We start from the raw sequence: 21,315 nt of genomic DNA on the forward strand, positions 1-21,315 counted from the left end.
GGGCAGAAATTAGAGAGATACAGCTTCCAGCCACTGAATGTCAATGATTGCAGGCAATCATCAAAAGCTAGGTAAAGGCAAGGAGGCATTCTTCTCTAGAGCCATTAGAAGGAACATGGCCCTGCCGACACCCTGATATCAGATTTCCGGCCTCAAGAACAGAAAAAGAATATATATTTATTCCACATTTTTATATGCCTATCCCATTTTAGTTGTTTTAAGTCACCTATTTTGTCATGATTTTATGGCAGCCTAGGAAACAATACACGTTCACAATGCTTACATCTTTTACTCTGTGACATCAGATTCCACATTTATTCACTAGCAAGGCATTAATTTTTTTATAGGCAAAGTGGACAGTGAGAGAGAGAGACAGAGAGAAAGGTCTTCCTTTTACCATTGGTTCACCCTCCAATGGCCGCTGCAGCTGGTGCACTGTGGCCGGTGCACCGCGCTGATCCAATGGCAGGAGCCAGGTGCTTCTCCTGGTCTCCCATGGGGTACAGGGCCCAAGCACTTGGGCCATCCTCCACTGCACTCCCAGGCCACAGCAGAGAGCTGACCTGGAAGAGGGGCAACTGGGACAGAATCCGGTACCCTGACCAGGACTAGAACCTGGTGTACCGGTGCCGCAGGTGGAGGATTAGCCTATTGAGCTGCGGCGCCGGTTGGTATTAATCTTTCAGTCTGTCCTTCTCCAAGATAAATCTACATTGCTTCAAACATTTTTGATGTAGCACAATTACTACAACCTGGTTGATTCTGTATCCTGCAACTTTATGGAATGCATTTTTGGATTTAATAGTTTTTTAAATTTTCCTTTTTAAAGATCTATCTATTTTAGTCCAGCAACCACATGCCATTCCGCTATACCACGTGTGCACTGATTAGAGTCCTGGCTCTTCTACTTCCTATCCAGCTTCTTGCTAATGCACTGGAAAATCAGGGAAAGATGGTTCAGGTGCTTGGGCCTCTGCAACCTATGTTTCTGGCTCCCCAGCCATGCCACTGTAGACATGTGGGCAGTGAACCAAGATCAAAGATCTCTCTATCTCCCTGTAACTCTGCCTTTCAAATAAATGAAAGAAATTTTGAAAAATATTTATTTGCTATGTTTGCTTGCTATAATATTTATTTACTTGAAAGGCAGTTACAGAGAAAGAGAGAGAGAGAGAGAAAGAGAGAGAGAATCAGTTTTTCCATCTGCTGGTTCACTTCTGCAATAACCAGGGCTGGGACAGGCCAAAGTCAGGAGCCAGGAGCTTCTTTCCAGGTCTCCCATGTGGTTGCAGGGGCCCAGGCACTTGAACCTTGGACCCAGGTGTATTACCTGAGAACTGGAATGGAAGTTGAGCAGATGGAACCCACACTGGTATCCCTATGAGATGCTGTTATTACAGGAGGCCACTTAACCTCCTCTGCCACAGTGCTGGTCCCTATTTGTCTTAAAAGCAGTAGACTCTGAGATAGGCAGAGACAGATGGGGAGAGAGAGTAAGAATGACAGTTTATTTCTTGAATGGCTACAACAGGCAGATCTTTGGCAGGCTGAAGCCAGCAGCCATCATTGTCTCTTACATTGGGTAACAGGCACATAAGGCTTGGACCATCCTCTGCTGCTTTCCCAGGCATATTAGCAAGAAACTGGATCAGAAGCAAAGTAGCTGGGATTAGAGCTGGGGCTCTGTTAGGGAATGCTGGCAGCACAAACAATGGCTTGACATGCTGCACAATTCAGGACAATGAATAGCCTCTCATGGAATCATTAGGGTTTTCTAAATAGCTAAGGTCCAGTTTTATTTCTTTTTCTCACTAATTGCTCCCACTAGATGTTTCAGTCCTATACACAATTGAGGTGATGAGAGTAGACATCCTTGTATTTTTTGTTGTTATAGGAAATGTTTTTCTTTTCTTTTTTTAAGATTTATTTATTTATTTCAAAGTTAGAGTTACACAGAAAGAGGAAAGGCAGAGAGAGATAGAGGGGTCTTCCATCTGCTGGTTCACTCCCCAGATGGCTGCAACAGCTAGAGCTATGCCATCAGAGGCCAGGAGCCAGGAGCTTCCTCCAGGTCTCCCACATGGGTGCAGGGGCCCAAAGATTTGGGCCATCTTCTGCTGCTTTCTCAGGCCACAGCAGAGAGTTGGATCAGAAGAGAAACAGCTGGACTAGAACCAGTACCCATATGGGATGCCGACACTTCAGGCCAGGGCTTAATCCACTGCACCAAGCGCTGGCCCTGGAAATGTTTATATTTTCAAGGAGTCAGGAGAGACAGAGAGAAATCTTCCATGCTCTGGTTCATTCCTGATGGCTGCAATGGCCAGCCTTGGGCCAGCCGAAAGACAGGAGCTTCTTTTGGGGCTCACATGGGTTACAAGGGCCCAAGCATTTGGAGAATCTTCTTTTGACATTTCCTGGTCATTAAAAGGGAGTTTCATCAGAAGTGGAGCATCTGGGACACAAACAATGCCATATGAGAGGTTGGCATTAGATGGTGACTTTACCCAGTATTCCACGATGTCTGCCTAAGAGGAAAAGTTTTCAAATTTTCACTGTTGACTGTGGTGTTAGCTGTGAGCTTGTCATTTATGGCCTTTATTTTATTGAGATGCATTTCTTTTTTTAAAAGATTTATTTAGTATTTGAAAGTCAGAGTTACAAAGAGAGAGCAGAGGCAGAGATCTTCCATTCACTAGTTCAACTCCCCAAATGAATGCCCAACTGATGGCAGGGATGGGCCAGGTCAAAGCCAGGAGCCAGGAGCTTCATCCAAGTCTCCAACATAGGTGCAAGCAGTTGGGCCATCCACTGCTGCTTTCCCTGGCACAGTAGCAGAGACCTGGATCAGAAGTGGAGCAGCTGGGACTTGAATCAGTGACCATGTGGGATGCTGGTGCTGTAGACAGTGGCCTAACCATCTGTACTGCAACACTGGCCTTGTCTCTCTCTCTCTCTCTTTTTTAAAGATTTATTTATTTAATAGAGTTACACAGAGAGAAGAGAGGCAGAGAGAGAGAGAGAAAGAGGGAGAGAGAAAGAGAGAAAGAGGTCTTCCATCCAGTGGTTCACTCCCCAGATGGCAAGAGAGAGAGAGAGAGAGAGAGAGAGAGAGAGAGAGAGAGGTCTTCCATCCAATGGTTCACTCCCCAGATGGCCGCAACAGCCAGGAGCTTCTTCCAGGTCCTCACTTGGGTGCAGGGGCCCAAGGACTTGGGCCATCTTCTACTGCTTTCCCAGGCCATCAACAGAGAGCTGGATTGGAAGTGGAGCAGCTGGTTCTAGAACTGGCACCCATATGGGATGCTGCCGCTTTAGGCCAGGGCTTTAATCTGCTGCACCACAGCATCAGCCCCTGGCCCTCTCTCTTGAAATTTTTAAATAATGAATCTGGGTTTGTTTTGCCAGATGCTTTTTTTCTTTGCAGCTGTTATAGAATACAAAATTAAGAGAATTTATATAACCTAAGAACCATTTTTTTGAAAAACAAATTCTAGCAGAAAAAAATAAATATATAGGAGTGAATTTAATCTAGGAAGATAATTACCTGAATGCTGAATATTTTAAAATGTTGGTGAAGAAATTGAATACAACAGAAATAATTGAAACATTACTCAAGTTCATAAGTTAGAATAGTATTAGGATATTCTTACTATCCAAAGCAATATACAGACTCAGTGCAATTGCAAAGTTTCAATGCTATTCTTTAACAAAACTTTTTAAAAGATTTATTTATTTGAAAGAATTGCAGAGAGACAGAGACAGAGAATCAAGTGTTCCATCCACTGGTTCACTCCACAGATGGCCACAAAGGCTGTGGCAGGGTGCTGATCCAAAGCCAAGAAACAGGATTTCTTCCAGGTCTCCAAGGACTTGGGCCATCTTCCACTGCTATCCTAGACCATAGCAGAGAGCTGAATCATAAGTGGAGTAGTCGGTACTTGAACTGGCACGCTTATGGGATGCTGGTACTGCAGGTGGTGGTTTTACCCACTAAACCACAGTGCCAACCAGCCCCTCTTTAACAAAATATTTTAAAGTCCCCAGAATTGTACAGAACTGTGAAGGATAATGAATAGTCAAGTCAATATTGAAGTAAAAGAAGAAAGCTGGAATGGTCACACTACTTAATATATTTTACAAAGCTATAGTAATCAAACTAGCATATCACTGGCATTAAAGCACATACATTAAGCAATGGGGCAGAATAGAGAACAAGTCATTAACCCATAGTCAATTGACTTTTTTTTTTTTTTTTTTTGGACAGGCAGAGTGGACAGAGAGAAAGGTCTTCCTTCTATTGGTTCACACTCCAATGGCTGCTGCGGCCAGCGCACCGCGTTGATCTGAAGCCAGGTGCTTCTCCTGGTCTCCCATGTGGATGCAGGGCCCAAGCACTTGGGCCATCCTCCACTGCCTTCCCGGGACACAGCAGAGAGCTGGACTGGAAGAGGAGCAACTGGGACAGAATCCAGCGCCCCGATCGGGACTAGAACCCAGTGTGCTGTTGCCACAGGCAGAGCATTAGTCTATTGAGCTGTGGAACTGGCCAGTTAATTGACTTTTACGGTGTCTAGAACAGATGAAGAAAAATAAGTAGTCTCTTCAATACAAAGTGTTTGGAAAAGTCAACCAATTCTTTTTGCATTTGAAGAGAAATTATCCAGATAACATTGAGAGCCTAGAGTGCTTCATGAAATTTATGGGGTAATGTGAGGGTATTTTAAGGATGAAAAGATAGGAGGTTGTAGGCATTTCTTTAATTTCTTTATTTGCTTACTTATTAATTAACAGGGAGAGAGAGAGGGAGAGATCTTCCACCTGCTGTTTCACTTCCCCAGATGGTGGCATCAGCCAGGGCTTAATCATGCCAAATCCAGGAGTCAGGAGCTTCTTCATGGTCTCCAGCCTGGGCAGCCAGGGCACAAGTACTTGGGTCATCTTCCACTGGTTTTGAAAGGCCATTAGCAAAGTGTTGGATTGGAAGTGCAGCAGCCAAGACTAAAATCAGTACTCATATAGGATGCTAGAGTCATAGTTGGCATTTTACCTGTTACACCACAACAGCAGCTGCTGTAGGTGTTTCTTTAAGAAAAAACTCCCAAGTTCTGGGTTTAGCTGTAGTGATCTTCTGCATAAATAGAAGGTTTACACAGCCAGTTTCTGCATAGCTTTATCTTGCAGGTGCATCACCATTCTACAGCAGTAATAAAAGCAACATGCTAGTATTTCTGTACCTCAAATGAAACCAGAGAAATTAGTGATTTTTCTGCCTGAAAACTTTCAGTTTAAAGCCAGGAAGAGTCACTGATTAAGACTTTGTGTGCATGGGGCTTCCACTTTAGTGTAGAGGATAAAGCCACCGCCTGCCTTGGCAGCATCATACGGACATGGGTTTGAGTCCCAGATGCTCCACTTCTGATCCATCTTTGATAATGCACCTGGGAAATGAGCAGAGGATGGCCCAAGTCCTGGGCTCCTGCAACCACTTGGGAGACCTGGAAGAAGCTCTTGGCTCTTGACTTGGGTGGGCCCGTCTCTGGCTGTTGCAGCAATTTGGGGAGTGAACCAGCAGATGGAAGATCTCTGTGTCTCTCCCTCTCTCTCTTTGTAAGGCTATCTTTCAAATAAATAAATAAATATTTAGCAAAAATAAAAAAAGACTTAGAATGAGGCCAGACATTGCATTCTAAGACATGTTGAGTTGGGAAGCAGTCCACACAGCAGACTCATAGAATGACAATCATTTTAAATAGCATATAGATGTAGCATTAGGTGTGAGAATATTAAGTATCATATCTAGTTCTCATCTCTTTTTCAAAATGGGAGGGCACTCTAGAGATTGTAGTTCTAGCAGAGTCTTTTTGTGCCAGTTACTACCATCATTCATTAAAAATCTTTATAACTTCTTTGCTTTATCTAATTTGCTTTAGAGTTCACACCAGTGACTCACTACATCTTGACTTTTGTTTCTTCCTTATGATGAAGATCTAGTTCTGAAATCACAGCTGATCAATCATGTTCCATCTGTCTCTTGTTGCAAAGTTGTATTTGACCTGGTTTTTCATGCAGACCCATGTCAAGATAGAAACATTTGATGAGAAGAAGTCAGTGTAAATATGTTTTTAGTCACATTTGATTAACAAGGAAGATTTAGGAGTGGTCATCAGGCTAACTTTATCTGTAGTCCATTGCTAAACTTAGATCTATCTGTTCTGTATACAGAAGTCGTTGCCCTGAAGTACCGAGCCAGGATTATTTTGCTGGGAATTGTACTTCTGCAGAAGTATGCCATTCAATAGGCCTAAAGTTCAAAATAAAAGTGTTTAACAAAACCAACAAGATGATAACAAATTGAGTTACATCTATGCATATAAGCTATATAGAAGTTATATGTGAAAACAATGAACAAGGTTACAAGCGAATAGCAGAATACCATAATTAACATCATATAAGTACACAGGAAATGCTTATTAACCTCAGTGAAAGTTTTCAGGCCCATGAACATGGGCTGGTATTGTGGCCCAGTGGTTCAGCTGCCATCTTTGATGCCTACATCCCATACGAGTGCCAATTTGAGTCACTTCTTATTTGGCTCCATGCTAATGGATCTGGGAAAGCAGTAGAAGATGACATAAGTGCTTGGACCCCCGTCACCCATGGGGAAGACTCAGATGAAGTTCCTGATTCCTGACTTCAGCCTTGCCCCATTCCATATATTGTAACCACTTGTGGAGTATACCATGGATGGAAGACCTCTCTTTCTCTGTCTCTCCCTCTTTGTCTGTAATTCTGCCTTTCAAATAAATGAAAAACTAAATCTTTGAAATAAAACAAAAACAATGAACAGAGTTGTGATCTGAAAGAAGGAGTATTACAGTGTGCTAACTACTTACATTAAATATGTATAATGTCTGATCCAAAAATTCTGAAAGTTAAAAATTGAATCCAAGACAGGCTTATATTTTCTTTTTTACCAGCAATATCTGGTATTTTCAAGTTTTGGGGTTCACCAAGAAGTGAAAACTCTATTCACTAATTGCAAGGGTAGGAGTTCATGATGCCAGATAGTCTGTGCATAATTTTTGTATATGCTAACGTTTTCAAGGATATTGTGGTATGATGATAATAGATTCTTCTTTTTTAAAATTTATTCATTTTTACTTGAAAGCCAGAATTACAAAGAGGCAGAGGCAAGAGGGGAGAAAGATGTCTTCCATCTGCTTGTTCACTCTTCCAAATGGCCACAATGGCCAGAGCTGGGCTGATCTGAAGCCAGGAGCTTCTTCTGGTTCTCCCACACTGGTGCAGGGGCCCAAGGGCTTGAGCCATCTTCCATTGCTTTCCCAGGCCATAGCAGAGAGCCAGATCAGAAGTGGAGCAGTCGGGACCTGAATCATTGCCCATATGGGATGCCAGCACTGCAGGTAGCGACTTTGCTTGCTATGCCACAGTGCCGGCCCTGATAATGGATTCTTACTGAGCTCATACAATAACGTTGCCACAAGAAACCAAAAAAGTTTTGCATTTTAGAGGAATTAAGTAGGTGGAAAGGTAAACATTTCCATCTATTTATAAAACTATACTAAAGTATAGTAACCAATAGAAATTGTAGAAATCTTCCTGAATCTAGATGAAACACTGAAATGCAGAACCAAAAACATTTAAATAAAAGCATAGAAATCCATAAATATGATTAATTCAATCTCATGTAACTAATTCTGTGTATTTGAAAGACAGTTACAGAGAGAGACAGAGACACAGAGAGAGAGAGCACTTGCATTTGCTGGTTCACTCCCCAAGTGGCTGAAACAGTTGGAGCTGAGCTGATCTGAAGCTAGGATCCAGGAACTTCTTCTGGGTCTCCCATGTGGATGTAGAGGCCCGAGGACCTGAGCCATCCTCTGTTGCTTTCTCAGGAACATGAATAGGGAGCTGGATCAACAGTGGAGCTCCCAGGACTCAAACTGGTGCCCATATGGAATGCTGGAGTGTCAAGCCAGGGCTTTAACCCACTGTGCCACAGCACTGGCCCCTCTACTAGCAGTTTAATGGGATATTTAGTTTTTTTCTTTCCCGCAGCATTCTGGAAATTAGTGTCTAAAGTAGCCTAAGATCTGTATTTAAGAATATTTTCTGCTAAACTGATTTCAAGTGTTTTTAGAAAATACAAAATTATCCATTGACATATCCAAGGGTCCAGCTAGAAATCTCAAGGTCAAAATGCTTAGAACCTTGATCCTGAGAAATCCTATCAAGAATGCAAAAAGGGCTTCACATGTTTGGTCAAAACTTCTCTTGTCATGAGCTGTACCAAATCCTCTCTGGATTTGGGGGACCAAAAATTGGGAATTTCTTACACCCAGGGGGCTGAAGCTCATGGCTCTAAGGCAATCACCATGTTAAAAAATGACTATTTGACTCCTCAGGTACCCTAGTCTCTACTGTGGACCACATATTGATTGTCAGAGTGCTTTGCTTGCACACTAGAGTTTCTCACCTGATTTCACTCAGATTTAAAAGCTGTAGGAAATCATGGGAGTAGCCATTAGGAGCTTAGGTCTCCAGACATCACAAGTCACTGGGTTCCACATTCCCCTTCCTTCCCACAACTAAGTTCAGCTAAGTCAAAGGAAAAGGGTAGCTCTTTGTATTTCCTTTCTGAAAACATCAATGCTGAAAACATTTAAGTGAAGTCTTCTCTAGAAATTTCACTTGGTTAATGTTCTGTCTGTGGTGCTGGCATCCCCTATGGGCACCAGGTTCTAGTCCCAGCTGCTCCCCTCCCAGTCCAGCTCTGCTGTGGCCCAGGAGGGCAGTGGAGGATGACCCAAGTGGTTGGGCCCCTGAACCTGCATGGGAGACCAGGAAGAAGCACCTGGCTCCTGGCTGCAGATTGGTGCAGCTCCAGCCATTGTGGCCATTTGGAGAGTGAACCAACAGAAGGAACACCTTTCTCTCTGTCTCTCTCTCTCTCTCTCTCTCTCTCTCACTGTCTGTAACTCTACCTGTCAAATAACAAAGAAAAGAAAAGAAAAGAAAAGAAAAGAAATTTCAAGTTGGAGAGAACATTTATCCAAGGTCTATGATCTAGATAGCTGATTATTTTTAGCATCTTTGAGCAAGAATTGTTAATGAGCTTTTCATCACCAAAGTGTTCCAAGTTTCAGTGAAGCACCACAGAATTCAAAGGAAATCTCATCAATCTCTTCCTAGCAGTTTATTTCCTGACAGTCACCTCCCAATAAAAGCAGCCAAAAGAACTTCTAAGACCACAGACACACATTAATGGAGCCACATGCCAAGTCCATGTCTATAAATTAGCTTTCAAATGGTCGGGGATTGGGGTAGTAATCTTAAATCTCCATGCACAAGTCCACAAAACAAGACAAGCTGTGTGCCAAGAAAGAGGAGACAGAGCATGGAGCCACAGGCAGACCAGGTTTATTCAGAAGGTTGATTCACTCCAAGGTGAATGCATGGCAGAGAGTTCCCAGCAAACACAGCAAAGAGAGAACCCCCTGTCTTACAGACTGGTGCTTTATATAGCACAAAGTGGTGGGAAGGAGCTTGGAGGTCTGAGCTAAAGCAGGGCTGCTGAGATAGAGAAGAGCTTGGGCTAGATTTAAAGGTCCTTTGAAGTCACAGTGTGAGCTGGGAGGGGTTTGGGCTGAGGCTGGGCTCTGAGGCTGAGCACTGAGATAGAGGGAGACAGCTTGGGAGGAGTGGGGGAGATCTCAGGCTGATAGCAGAGTTTTCACATAGTGTTGTGTCCAAAAGTTGAGGCAGAGCAAGGCTGGTCAAGGCGGGGTTGGGGGGAGAGGCTGTATTAGCAAGTCAGAGAAACAGGGGACTGCTTGTTGTGTAGGTGAAAGATCAACATGGACATAAGGATTTTTGTCCTTTCTCCATCACTGTGTTTGACAAAGTCAGAATAAAGCAGACTTTGGTGGGAAATTTCTGATATAAATTCTATAATAAAATTTAGCCAATCACAATCTTTTGCAGTTCGGATAGATTTCTGTGGGTGATCCCATGGGACTGCCTGCCCTGCCCATGCAGGAGGTTGAGAGTGTATGGTGTGCTATGCCTCCCAGGAGGGACCCCACAGCCTGGCTGCTGGCAAGTGGCAGGAGCTCCAGGCCCATTTCCTCCATCCCCTCTTCCTGTTGGAAGCCTTGTGGCTATGCTTTTGTGGTTCATAAACAGAGAGCTGATAAGCAACTCCCAGACATGGGCTGGTTGCACAAAGGAGCCCAGGGGCCTATGTGTGCTAAGTGACCTAGAAGTCAATTAGTTGGAGGTCTTTTGGCATCTTGCCCCTTCTGCTCTATAGACTTGCTGTTGCCACCCAAGGTTTTTTCTTCCCCTCTTCCCCTATAAATTCTGAGCCTGATTGCTAAAAAACAGACAGGCTCATCAGGCCTGTCTCCAGTGTTTCTTGTGGAGAGATGCTGTTGCTCTTCCATCTGGACAGCTGAGGGTCTCACGCAAAGAGACCACAGATGCTAGTCTTTAGATAATGGGATTCATGTTTGGCTGCCTTTCAGCTGGGAACCTGAGGAAATGTCTAGCAAGGGTGAATGCCATAGGAGTTGTCAGAGACCTAGTTGAGAAAATGATGTGCATCACCAATGGCAAAATCCAGCTCTAATGACAGAACTCCCAATCCCAATATGGAGCCACACATTTAGCATCTTTCAAGTCAGCAAGGAGTACTTACATTTTGCAAGAACTCTCAGTCAAGTCTCAAGCTATGTGCATGCCTATATTTGTTTTAAGCAAATATCATTTGTTCGGCCATGTGTAGGAAAGATAAGCAGAATATTAGCCACATTAGGCCCTTTATTCACAAGTTCCAACATCGTTACTGGCACCAATTCAGATTTAAGAGGAAGGCAATTGCTAACCTTGGGTGTGCATCTTGGGGAAGGGGCAAAGGAGATGCTGTGTTTCCTGTCTTTGCTCATTTTCTAGCCTGCAAACCTTTCTTCTTCTCTAGTAGCCCCAGGCAAGAAATCAGCCTGCTTCACTTGCTCATAGGTTCTTCTTGAAAATCCCATGGCGCGGGCGGTGCCATAGCTCACTAGGCTAATCCTCCGCCTTGTGGCGCTGGCACACTGGATTCTAGTCCCGGTCTGGGCACCGGATTCTGTCCCGGTTGCCCCTCTTCCAGGCCAGCTCTCTGCTGTGGCCAGGGAGTGCAGTGGAGGATGGCCTAAGTGCTTGGGCCCTGCACCCCATGGGAGACCAGGAGAAGCACCTGGCTCCTGCCATCGGATCAGCGTGGTGTGCCGGCCACAGCGCGCTGGCCGCGGTGGCCATTGGAGGGTGAATCAACAGCAAAAGGAAGACCTTTCTCTCTGTCTCTCTCTCACTGCCCACTCTGCCTGTCAAAAAAAGAAAGAAAGAAAGAAAGAAAGAAAGAAAGAAAGAAAGAAAGAAAGAAAGAAAGAAAGAAAGAAAGAAAAGAAAATCCCATTGCCCACTATCCCTCTGTCTGACCCTCATTCATATCAGGCAAGTGAGTAAACACATGGGACAGCACCCAACATTGCACATCAAGTTGTCATTATGACCCATAACCTGCATACATTAACCAGAATCTCATCTGGTGGTCTCTCAATATCACCCACCCAGCTTGTTGTACTCAATTCAGGCTCCTCTAAGTTCAGAGCAGCATAAGGGGATGGACATGTAGTCAGGAGTCCACCCTGCCTTGCAGGGCTACCCCTGCCACATCACCTTCTGAAAATATTGTTGCTATGGCAACTTTCCAACCTTGAGGCCAGTGCTGCATACTTCCTCTGCCTGTAGGTCTACACACATCCCTTGGCCTCATCAGGCACTCCAGGAGCAGACTTGCTCCATGCATACTGCAATGCTGGCCAGAGGCAGGATTAGCTCAAACCACTGCCACCAGTCATCCCTGATGTGTCAACAGCTGCAGCCAGTACCACGAGGCCACAGCTCACAGCACATCTGTGACCATCCTACTCTGTGGGCAGATGTGTGATGTGGCAAGCCTCTGTGTCTTTTGCTGGATCCTTTAACCAATGGGCTCTAGAGGAGCAGGGCCTTTCCTCCCCAAATGTTTTCTACACTGTCAAGACAGTGCCTGCCCAACTCTGGTCTTAGGGGATTTGTCATTGTTCCAGGAGCATGTACTCAGGGGTGGATGGCTGGGCACTTCTGAAGTGTGAACAGGATTTTCTGTGTTTTGTTTTGTTTTCTTTCTTTCTTTCTTTCTTTTTTTTTTTTTTTTTTTTTTTTTTTTGCTTTGTAAGGAGGACTCTATGGTTGAACATGACCAAAGTCCCCTGCCTCAGTTTTCTCACCTTCAAGTACACCCATAAGGTGAGAATAGATTCATGAGTCTTCCATTTGCATGATACCTCAAGATTCTGTTCATTCAGCCATTCACATTCACATGTGCCCGGTGATGTGGGGCTATCGGAGGTCTGGTGGCTTGAGAGGTTTATGCTAAGAAGACAAGGTCAGGAATGAGCCTTCCTATGAAAGAGGGAATCTCAGGGTTAAAAAGATTCTGGCTTCAAATGTGGGGAGCTCCCACAGTCCCCTCAGCCAAGGCCAGAGATGATTTTCTCTTTCTTGGTTATGCCTCTCTGCCAAGACATGGGCACTAGGATAGAAGTTGGGAGATCCCAGCCTAGTCCAAGTTGATGATTGGTTTGACAGCCTGCCAGTCAAGATCCATGTGCTGATCCCAGCTTTAGTTACCAAGCTTCTACCTACCATCTGCCTATTTTCATTTCATACAACGGTGTCATTTCTGGGCTCTGCTACCTCTGAGATCTGACTCTTTTTTAAAAAAAGATATATTTATTTATTTGAAAGTCAGAGTTACACAGAGATAGAAGGAGAGGCAGAGAGAGAAGAGGTCTTCCATACACTGGTTCACTTCACAGTTGGTGGCTGGAATAGCTGGAGCTGCACTGCTCAGAACCCAGGAGCCAGGAGATTCCTCCAGGTCTTCCCATGAGGGTGCAGGGGCCCAAGGGCTTGTGCCATCTGCTTTCCCAGTCCACCGCAGAGTTCTGGATCAGAAGTGGAGCAGCTGGGAATTGAACCAGTGCCCATATGGGATGCTGGCACTGTTGGGGGTAGCTTTACCCTCTACACCACAATGCCAGCCTGAGATCTGACCTTAACCTGGTGGGTTCCTACCTGATGGGCATGGCATCCACAAATGATGTAGGTGATTGTATTCTGCACCCACAACTTTTGTCACATTGTTTTTAATTATCTATGTCCTTGTCATTTGTCCACCAGGACTGAAATCACCTTTACGGTAATCATGATATTCACAGTATTCGTATTGCATCAATCATACCCAGGAGAGTACCAGGCATAATGCAGACAAGTCACCCCTGTCTCCCTTCCTCCTTTGCTCCTCGTTCCCACAGTGCTAGGGGCTCTTGCTCTTCTCCTCCTCCACCCCTCCCTCTGCACAGCTACCACCACCATGAGACCCACACACCATGCTCCTCTACTCCCTCTGACCCCATACACTCTCCAGTTCCAGTGGATCCTAACAGGATGACATATCAAGTGTGGAGGTTTAGTTGTACTCATGAAGCGAAGCTACAGAGCTCCACTATCACTAAGTGAATTGTGGATGTTGGCCTTGAAAGCTCCGATTCTTGTGCTCAGCTCTATGGTCCTATGACAACTGAGGACATCGCAGGAATTAAGGAGATGCCTGCCTGCATATCCCATTCAGTTAGGAGCCACAGAGCTCTGCAGCATTGTTGTTGGAGCCCTTTCCATTTATTCACTGCTCAAACCTATTGCTTTCTTTTCTGCTTTGTGTCCATCCACTCATATCAGAATAGCCAGGACAGTGAGTTTTTATGAGTCATGATATGGAGAGCCAGTGGCTAGACACCTTACTTGGACTTTACAATGTGCATTTTGGCTATTCCAGGAAATTGTTTTTTTAAAGATTTATTTATTTATTTGAAATAGTTACACAGAGAGAGAAGAAGAGGAAGAGAGGGAAAGGTCCTCCATCCGTTGGTTCATTCCCAATTGGCTGCTATGGTCGGAGCTGTGTCAATCTGAAGCCAGGAGCCAGGAGCCTCTTCCAGGTTTCCCACATGGGTGCAGGGGCCCAAGGCCTTGGGTCATCTTCTACTGCTTTCCCAGGCCATAGCAGAGAGCTGGATCAGAAGTGGAGCAGCCAGGACTTGAACCGATGCCCATATGGGATGCCACACTGCAGGTGGCAGCTTTACCCACAATGCCATAGTGCTGGCCCCTCCCCAAGGAATTTTTTTTACTTCTTTCCTGCTTAATTGTGCTTTAGTTACCTAAGGTTGATGAATCTATAAATTGTGAATTAGTGAGGTATTCCAAATTTAGCTTTGAAATATATGATTTTGTGGGTTTTTTAACTTAACTTTTTTTTATAAATTTTTTTTTTGACAGGCAGAGTGGACAGTGAGAGAGAGAGATAGAGAGAAAGGTCTTCCTTTTACCATTGGTTAAACCCTCCCATGGCCGCGGAGGCCAGCGTGCTTCGGCCGGCGCAACGCACTGATCCGAAGGCAGGAGCCAGGTGCTTCTCATGGTCTCCCATGGGTTGCAGGGCCCAAGCACTTGGGCCATCCTCCACTGCACTCCCAGGCCACAGCAGAGAGCTGGCCTGGAAGAGGGGCAACCAGGACAGAATCTGGCGCCGTGACCGGGACTAGAATCCGATGTGCCGGCGCCACAAGTTGGAGGATTAGCCTATTGAGCCACGGTGCTGGCCTTTTTATAAATATTGAGCATTACTACTCCTTTTTAAAAATATTTATTAGCTTATTTATTTCAAAATCAGAGTTACACAGAGAGAGGGGAGGCAGAGAGAGAGAGAGAGAGAGAGAGAGAGGTCTTTTATCTGATGGTTCACTCTCCAATTGGCCACAATGGCCAGAAGTGTGCTGATTCAAAGCCAGCAGCCAGGAGCTTCCTCCAGGTCTCCCATGTGGGTGCAGGGGACCAAGTATCCTCTACTGCTTTCCCAGGCCATAGCAGAGAGCTGGATTGAAAGTGGAGCAGCCAGGTCTTGAACAGGGGCCCATATGGGATGCCGGTACTTCAGGCCTGGGTGTTAACCTGCTGCACCACAGCGTCAGCCCCTGAATTTTACTTTTTTATTTAGACCTTTCTTATAGAAATGGATTATGTCTTTTAGTTTCTAAGTAGCTGCATCATAATGAGGACCATTGTAGATTGTAGCAGTGAAAAATATTTGGCTTGATGATCAACATAAGGCTTATAGATAGTAGCTACCCATGAGATTGTGTCTTGGATTTAGGGGAAGTTTATGTCAGTTGGAGGTAGCCTTTAATTACTGATGAACATGAATGTACTGAGAACTCCTTATCCATTAAATAATAAAATCCAAATGAAGATTTACACACGAGTTCCCTCCTGCCTTCATCTACCATTGAAATCCTGTTGTTTCTGCCTTTTGGATCTCCCTGTAATCTGTTGCCTCTTCTTCATTCCCACTACCACCATACCTTGGTTCAGGTCCTACTAAATTACCTTTGATATACTTTTTAATTGACCTCTTTGCTTTTTGTTTTTCTTACCTTTGTGTAAAGCCTCTTAGTTCATCCAAACATTTTTCTGATTGCTCAGGTTCTCTTACTCCAATAACTAGGAAAATCATGTGGCTGGTAGTTCTTTCAACACACCACACAAAAGAATGCTCAGTAAATGCTTACTAAATAATGAATGGAATGCCTTACAAAGCTAGGGTGAACATTTAACCTGCTTGGTCCTCGATGGTTTCTGTTTATACATTTCAACCCTGTGTCATTATGAATATGTCTCTTTTATTATCAAAGTTGTCTCTGAGCAACAAATTATACATTCATCTAATTGTGTGTGTTATCAAATAGATATCTATTTCATTATCTCTTCAACTAGGTAGTTATTGGGGATCAGAAATTGTATTTTTTTAATTTTTATAGCCTCATTTATTCATTCAACTAAAAGAATGACTCTATCAAGATGCTGAGTTTCAATGTCAAAGCAAACATGTTTCTTGCCCTCCTGAATTTTCAATCTGCAAGAAAAAGCAGTCTACACAAAGAATATCACCTGACATAATAAACATTAGTGTGAAATGAATGGATACATTTAAGCATTCCTAATCCAGCAATTCTAATCCCATGAATTATAATTGACAGAAGTAATCACAAACAGAACTCCATGTCATCCTGCTTCCATTTACATTTCTACTTAAAATCTTAAAATTCAAACACCACAAATATACCTAAGAATGCATAATATTTATATGCTATCTTGATATTAAGCATGAGAAAAATAACCATACAGCAATAGCAATTTTGAACCTCCTTTCTTTTTTAGATAAGTTATAATCCTATGTGTTTCTCTACAGTGAAGATTAGGATTGTAGATACTCTTCCTCTCCCTCACTTTTTATTTTAGAAATGAGAAATCTGGGGTTTTAGAAACTGAGCTCCAAGATAAAAGAAATATTTCTTGTTTTAAAAGAAGATTTTTTTTTTATTTGAAAGGCAGAGTTACAGAGAGGCAGAGGCAGAGCGAGAGAGAGAGAAGTCTTCCATGCACTGGTTCACTCCCCAAATGGCTGCAATAGCCATAGTTAAGCTGATCCAAAGCCAGGAGCCAGGAAATTCTGGGTCTCTGATGTGGATGCGGGGTCCCAGGCATTCGGGCCATCTTCTGCTGCTTTCCCAGGCTACAGCAGAAAGCTGTATTGGAAGCGGAGCAGCAGGGACTTGAACTAGCCCCCATATAGAATGTCGGTGCTGAAGGCAGAGGCTTAGCCCACTATGCCACAGTGCTGGTCCCGAAAGACTTCTTAAACCAATATTTCATGTTGGTTGGTCTTTAACCTAGACTTTTTTACCATACTTCCATGGGCAAATTCAATTCTAATCTCTTTCCACCTCAGCTTTCTCTTTGTAAATTGAGAATATGGTCTCCAGAATTAACCTAAGGTATAATTGATACAAAGTAAGGCATTTACTCTGTTAATCTGGCCCCTAGAAGATACTTGACAATGTTAGCCCTGAATCCAGTTCTTTTTTCTTTCTTTTTTTTTTTGTACTTGGTGAATTAGAGGGTGGTGTAAAATGCTTTGAAAAGAACCACAAATAAAAGACACAAGTAAAAATCGTATTCTCAAATCTAGATGTTAAACTGTGCCGTGTACACCTGTGCTGAGAGTTACATTGAAATCCTTGTCATTCGTTACTTGAGAGAAGCTGTCCAGGAATAAAGCAGCAGGGGATTTTCCTGAGGGAAACAGCGTGTGTGAGGGAACCGGGATTTGGGCTCAGCAGCAGTGGCTGTCACTTCTTAAGATTTTGTTCAAGAAAGGAAGAACAGCAGCTGACCCTTAAGATCTGGGGTGGGAAGGAAGGGAAGGAGGGCTGTAAACAAAAGCAAACGCTCTCTGGTTCCCAGCCTGTCTCCACCCACCCCACACTGAAGCCCTAGGAGAGGGCCAGTAAGTCTATCTAGGAAATGCCCTGGCCTGGACTCCATTTCCCAGAGTCACCCGGTGCTCTAACGTTTCCTGCTCTGAACGCCTGTGCGTGTGCATGTGGGAGAACGTGCGCATGCGTGCCTTTCCCTGTGGCTCGGGGCTGGGAACAGAAGTTCATTTACTGATCAGAGAGGGCCCTGAGAGGCCGCGCTGCTCCTTCTCCCACATTCACTGGGGAGACTTGCTTTGCAAGTGCAATTGCAGGCGGTTCGGGAGCACACACCCCAGACCTGCCGCCCGCTGCTTCTGTGCCTCTGCATCTGCCACCGTGGGCCCCAAGTTCCAGCGACTTCTCCTGTCCCACACTCTCCGCTTTGCTCCCCGTGTGTCCTGAAGGAAGGGGATGTGCTCCCGAGAGTTTCCACAGCAAGTATGGAGAACAGGAGGGGCACAGATGTGTGTGGGAGAGGGGAGGGTGCGATGGCGGGTGGCGGCTCCCAGACCTCGATCACTTGCTTCTCCCACCGCCACTTCCCAGTCTCCCGATGCTCGGCCAGTCCCACGGGCTGCCTCGCTCAAATTCTCCTTAAAGTACACTGGATGAGGAACGGCACCAGCAGGGCAGTTGAGAGCACGCTGAAGGAAGGAGTCCCATTCCCTAGATTTAAATAAGCCCAGTTCTCACTTGGGTGGGTCAGAGAATGCCTTGTGGCTGGCCTCCGGCTATATCCCCTGGTAGTTCCAGCTGGGCCGGGCTCGGCGGCCCTGAGCCAGAGCCTGAGGCAGTGGAGAGGTGGAGATGGAAGATCAGAGTAGGTTCTGGCTCCTGGCCCCCATGCTGGACCCCGCGGGCACATTTTCAGCTGGGGCGCTGTGTGTTTGGCTGACTTTCCCAGCAGCACGTGAAGCTTGTGCAGTAGCTTTGTGGATTGATCGCTCCTCCGTGTTTAATTAACAGACTCTCTTTCAATCTGGAGCTTGAGGCCATGGAAATGTAGCTGATTTATTTTCCTGTGTTTCGATTTCTGTCTTCAACCCTTCTTTCTTCTCATGTTATTAGGGATGTCAACTTTTATTACCTGCTGCTAATCCCTTTGCAAAGTGAGAAGTGAACTGAAATTAATGCAAGTCTACCGTGTGAGTTAATAATGAGCTACTTCAATCTGCATTTTCATAGTGGAGAGCTACGAAAACATAAATACAGAAAAGTATCAATTTTTCTTCTCTAGTTCTTTACAGTCACTCAATGCTTCACCAAGCTGATTATCTTACAGTCCATATGGTTTTAATTAAGGGGGCCAGTTACTTTTTTTTTTTAATTTGACACGCAGAATTAGAGAGGAAGGTATTCCTTCCGATAGTCACCCCCCAAATGGCCACTATGGCTGGCGCACTGTGCTGATCCGAAGCCAGGAGCCAGGTGCTTCCTCCTGGTCTCCCACGTAGGTGCAGGGGCTGAAGCACTTGGGCCACAGTAGAGAACTGGACTGGAAGAGGAGCAAATGGGACAGAATCCAGTGTGCATATGGGATGCCAGCACTGCAGGCAGAGGATTAACCAAGTGAGCCACGGCGCTGGCCAGTTACTTTAAAAAAAAATTATTTATTTATTTTAAAGGCAGAGTTACAGAGAGGCAAAGAAACACACACACACACAGAGAAAGAGAGAGAGAGAGTGAGCTCCCATCTGCTGGTTTACTCCCCAGATGGTCACAATGGCCAGAACTGCATGGATCTGAAGCTAGAAGCCAGAACCTTCTTCCAGGTCTCTCACACAGGTACAGGGGACTTAGCACATGGGCCATCTTCCACTGCTTTCCCAGGCCATAGCAGAGAGCTGGATCAGAAGTGGAGCAGCCAGGTCTTGAACCAGCACCCATATGGTTTTACCCGCTCAGCCACAACACCAGCTTCAAGTTACTTTTCTTATTCTGGGTTCTGTGTTTAACCCCATGACATTTTCAACACGGGAGGATATTAGTGATAGATTTTCAAAATGACTGGTTTGTGGACGCCTTTGTACAAGGTGTTAATGTGAAGATGGGTAAGGAAGAAAAGAGAAAATGTGCCCCTCTCCCCCACAGAGATGCCCACACAGTACGGTAAAAGATGTGGCTTTGGGCTGGCACTGTGGCTCAGTAGGTTAATCCTCTGCCTGTGGTGCCAGCATCCCATATGGGAACCAGTTCGAGTCCCAGCTGCTCCTCTGATCCAGCTCTCTGCTATGGCCTGGGAAGGCAGTAGGAGATGGCCCAAGTGCTTGGGCCTCTGCACCCATGTGGGAGACCCAGAAGAAGCTCCTGGCTCCTGGCTTTAGAACAGTGCAGCTCTTCTGGCCATTTTGACCAACTGGGGAGTGAACCAGCAGAAGGAAGACCTTTCTGTCTGTCTATCCATCTCACTATCTGTAATTCTACCTCTCAAATAAATAAATAAAACATCTTTTAAAAAAAGAGAGATGTGTCCCTGAAAACTATTGCTACAGACTAACTTTCAGTGTAATGAAGTTTTCACTTGATTAACTGAGTGATTCATAGATTCTGTTAGAGTCTTGTTGTCACCAGATTACTAATCTGTGAAACTCATTTAGCATAGTAAGGTTACCTAGGAAGTAAGAATAGAAAGGGAATCCTGGATAGAGGTTGCTAGGGTGACAGCATTCTTCCTCTCAAACCCAGTGTGTTTTGACCTTTTCTCGCATGTACTCCCTATCACAGTGCTTGCGAGTGGACAAGCAGTGATGTGTTTCTGCTGAGAAGAGCTGCTTCACACCCAGGAAACAACTGTAAGACACTTTCTCAGCAACTATGTTGTGTGTACATTAATACGAACTTGAAAACAGCCAAGAACAGGATTGCTGGACTACTCAGGCTAACTCACTGTCCTTGGCACATCATTCCCTGCTCTGCAATAAGTTTCTGGCAAGTTCTTTAAAATTTTTAGGAGAGACATATTTCACATGAGAGACATAATCTGGTAATGCAGCAGTGATGTCTTTAAGAAAAGGTGCCATGTGAGGAAGCAGTCTGATGTGTCCATTCATCTTCCCATTAATAACTCTCATTGATGTCTACCACAGGGTGACAGAAGCAATCCTCCTTCTTTTTTTTTTTTTTTTTAACTTTTATTTAATGAATATAAATTTCCAAAGTACGATTTATGGATTACAATGGCTTCCCCCCCATACCGTCCCTCCCACCCACAACCCTCCCCTTTCCCACTCCCTCTCCCCTTCCATTCACATCAAGATTCATTTTTGATTATCTTAATATACAGAAGATCAGCTCAGTATACATTAAGTAAGGCAATCCTCCTTCTGAATTGCATCAAGCCAGGAGGATTCCTCTACAGTTTATCTGAGCTTTCCTTGTATGAGGGAATCACCAAAATACTACATTATATAGGGTTTTTTTTAATGTATTTTATTTACTTGAAAGGCAGATTTACAGAGAGACACAGAGAGGTCTTCCATCCATTGGTTCACTCCTCAAATGGCCACAATGACTTGGGCTGGGCCAGGCTAAAACCAGAAGCTAGGAGCTTCTTCTGGTTCTCACACTTGATTTCAGGGGTCCAAACACTTGGGCCATTATCCTCTGCTTTCCCAGGTGAATTAGTAGGGAGCTATATTGGAAATGAAGCAGCCAGGTCTTGAACCAGTGCCCATGTGGGGTGCTGGCACTGCCAGGGTCTGCTTAACCTACTACACCAGTCCCATGTGCATGTTTCAAAGAGGGGGAGGGGTTAAATTTTTTCTAATATGACTCTCAAAATAAAGATTATAATGTGTAGTAGATGATGATTTTGGTTATATTTTGA

At 44.5% G+C, this 21,315-nt stretch overlaps 1 protein-coding gene across 4 annotated transcripts in view; it reads left to right on the plus strand.

Moving 5' to 3' along the window:
- Positions 1–21,315, plus strand: part of LOC103345782 (zinc finger protein 585A) — a 70,424-nt gene that overhangs the window by 14,580 nt on the left and 34,529 nt on the right. Inside the window, exons 1-2 of one of the 4 annotated variants that reach the window (XM_070067888.1) lie at positions 17,610–17,927; positions 18,558–18,634. The exons of 2 other annotated variants lie outside the window; for them this stretch is intronic. In XM_070067888.1, the coding sequence (XP_069923989.1) occupies positions 18,620–18,634 (15 nt within the window). In that variant the 5' untranslated portion in view covers positions 17,610–17,927; positions 18,558–18,619. Of the gene's footprint in view, positions 1–17,609; positions 17,928–18,557; positions 18,635–21,315 lie in introns of those variants that run through there. One more of the 4 variants, XM_070067885.1, reaches the window with a different exon arrangement.

This window comes from Oryctolagus cuniculus, unplaced genomic scaffold (genome assembly GCF_964237555.1).
Source record: "Oryctolagus cuniculus unplaced genomic scaffold, mOryCun1.1 SCAFFOLD_77, whole genome shotgun sequence".
In the NCBI taxonomy this organism is placed as follows: domain Eukaryota; kingdom Metazoa; phylum Chordata; class Mammalia; order Lagomorpha; family Leporidae; genus Oryctolagus; species Oryctolagus cuniculus.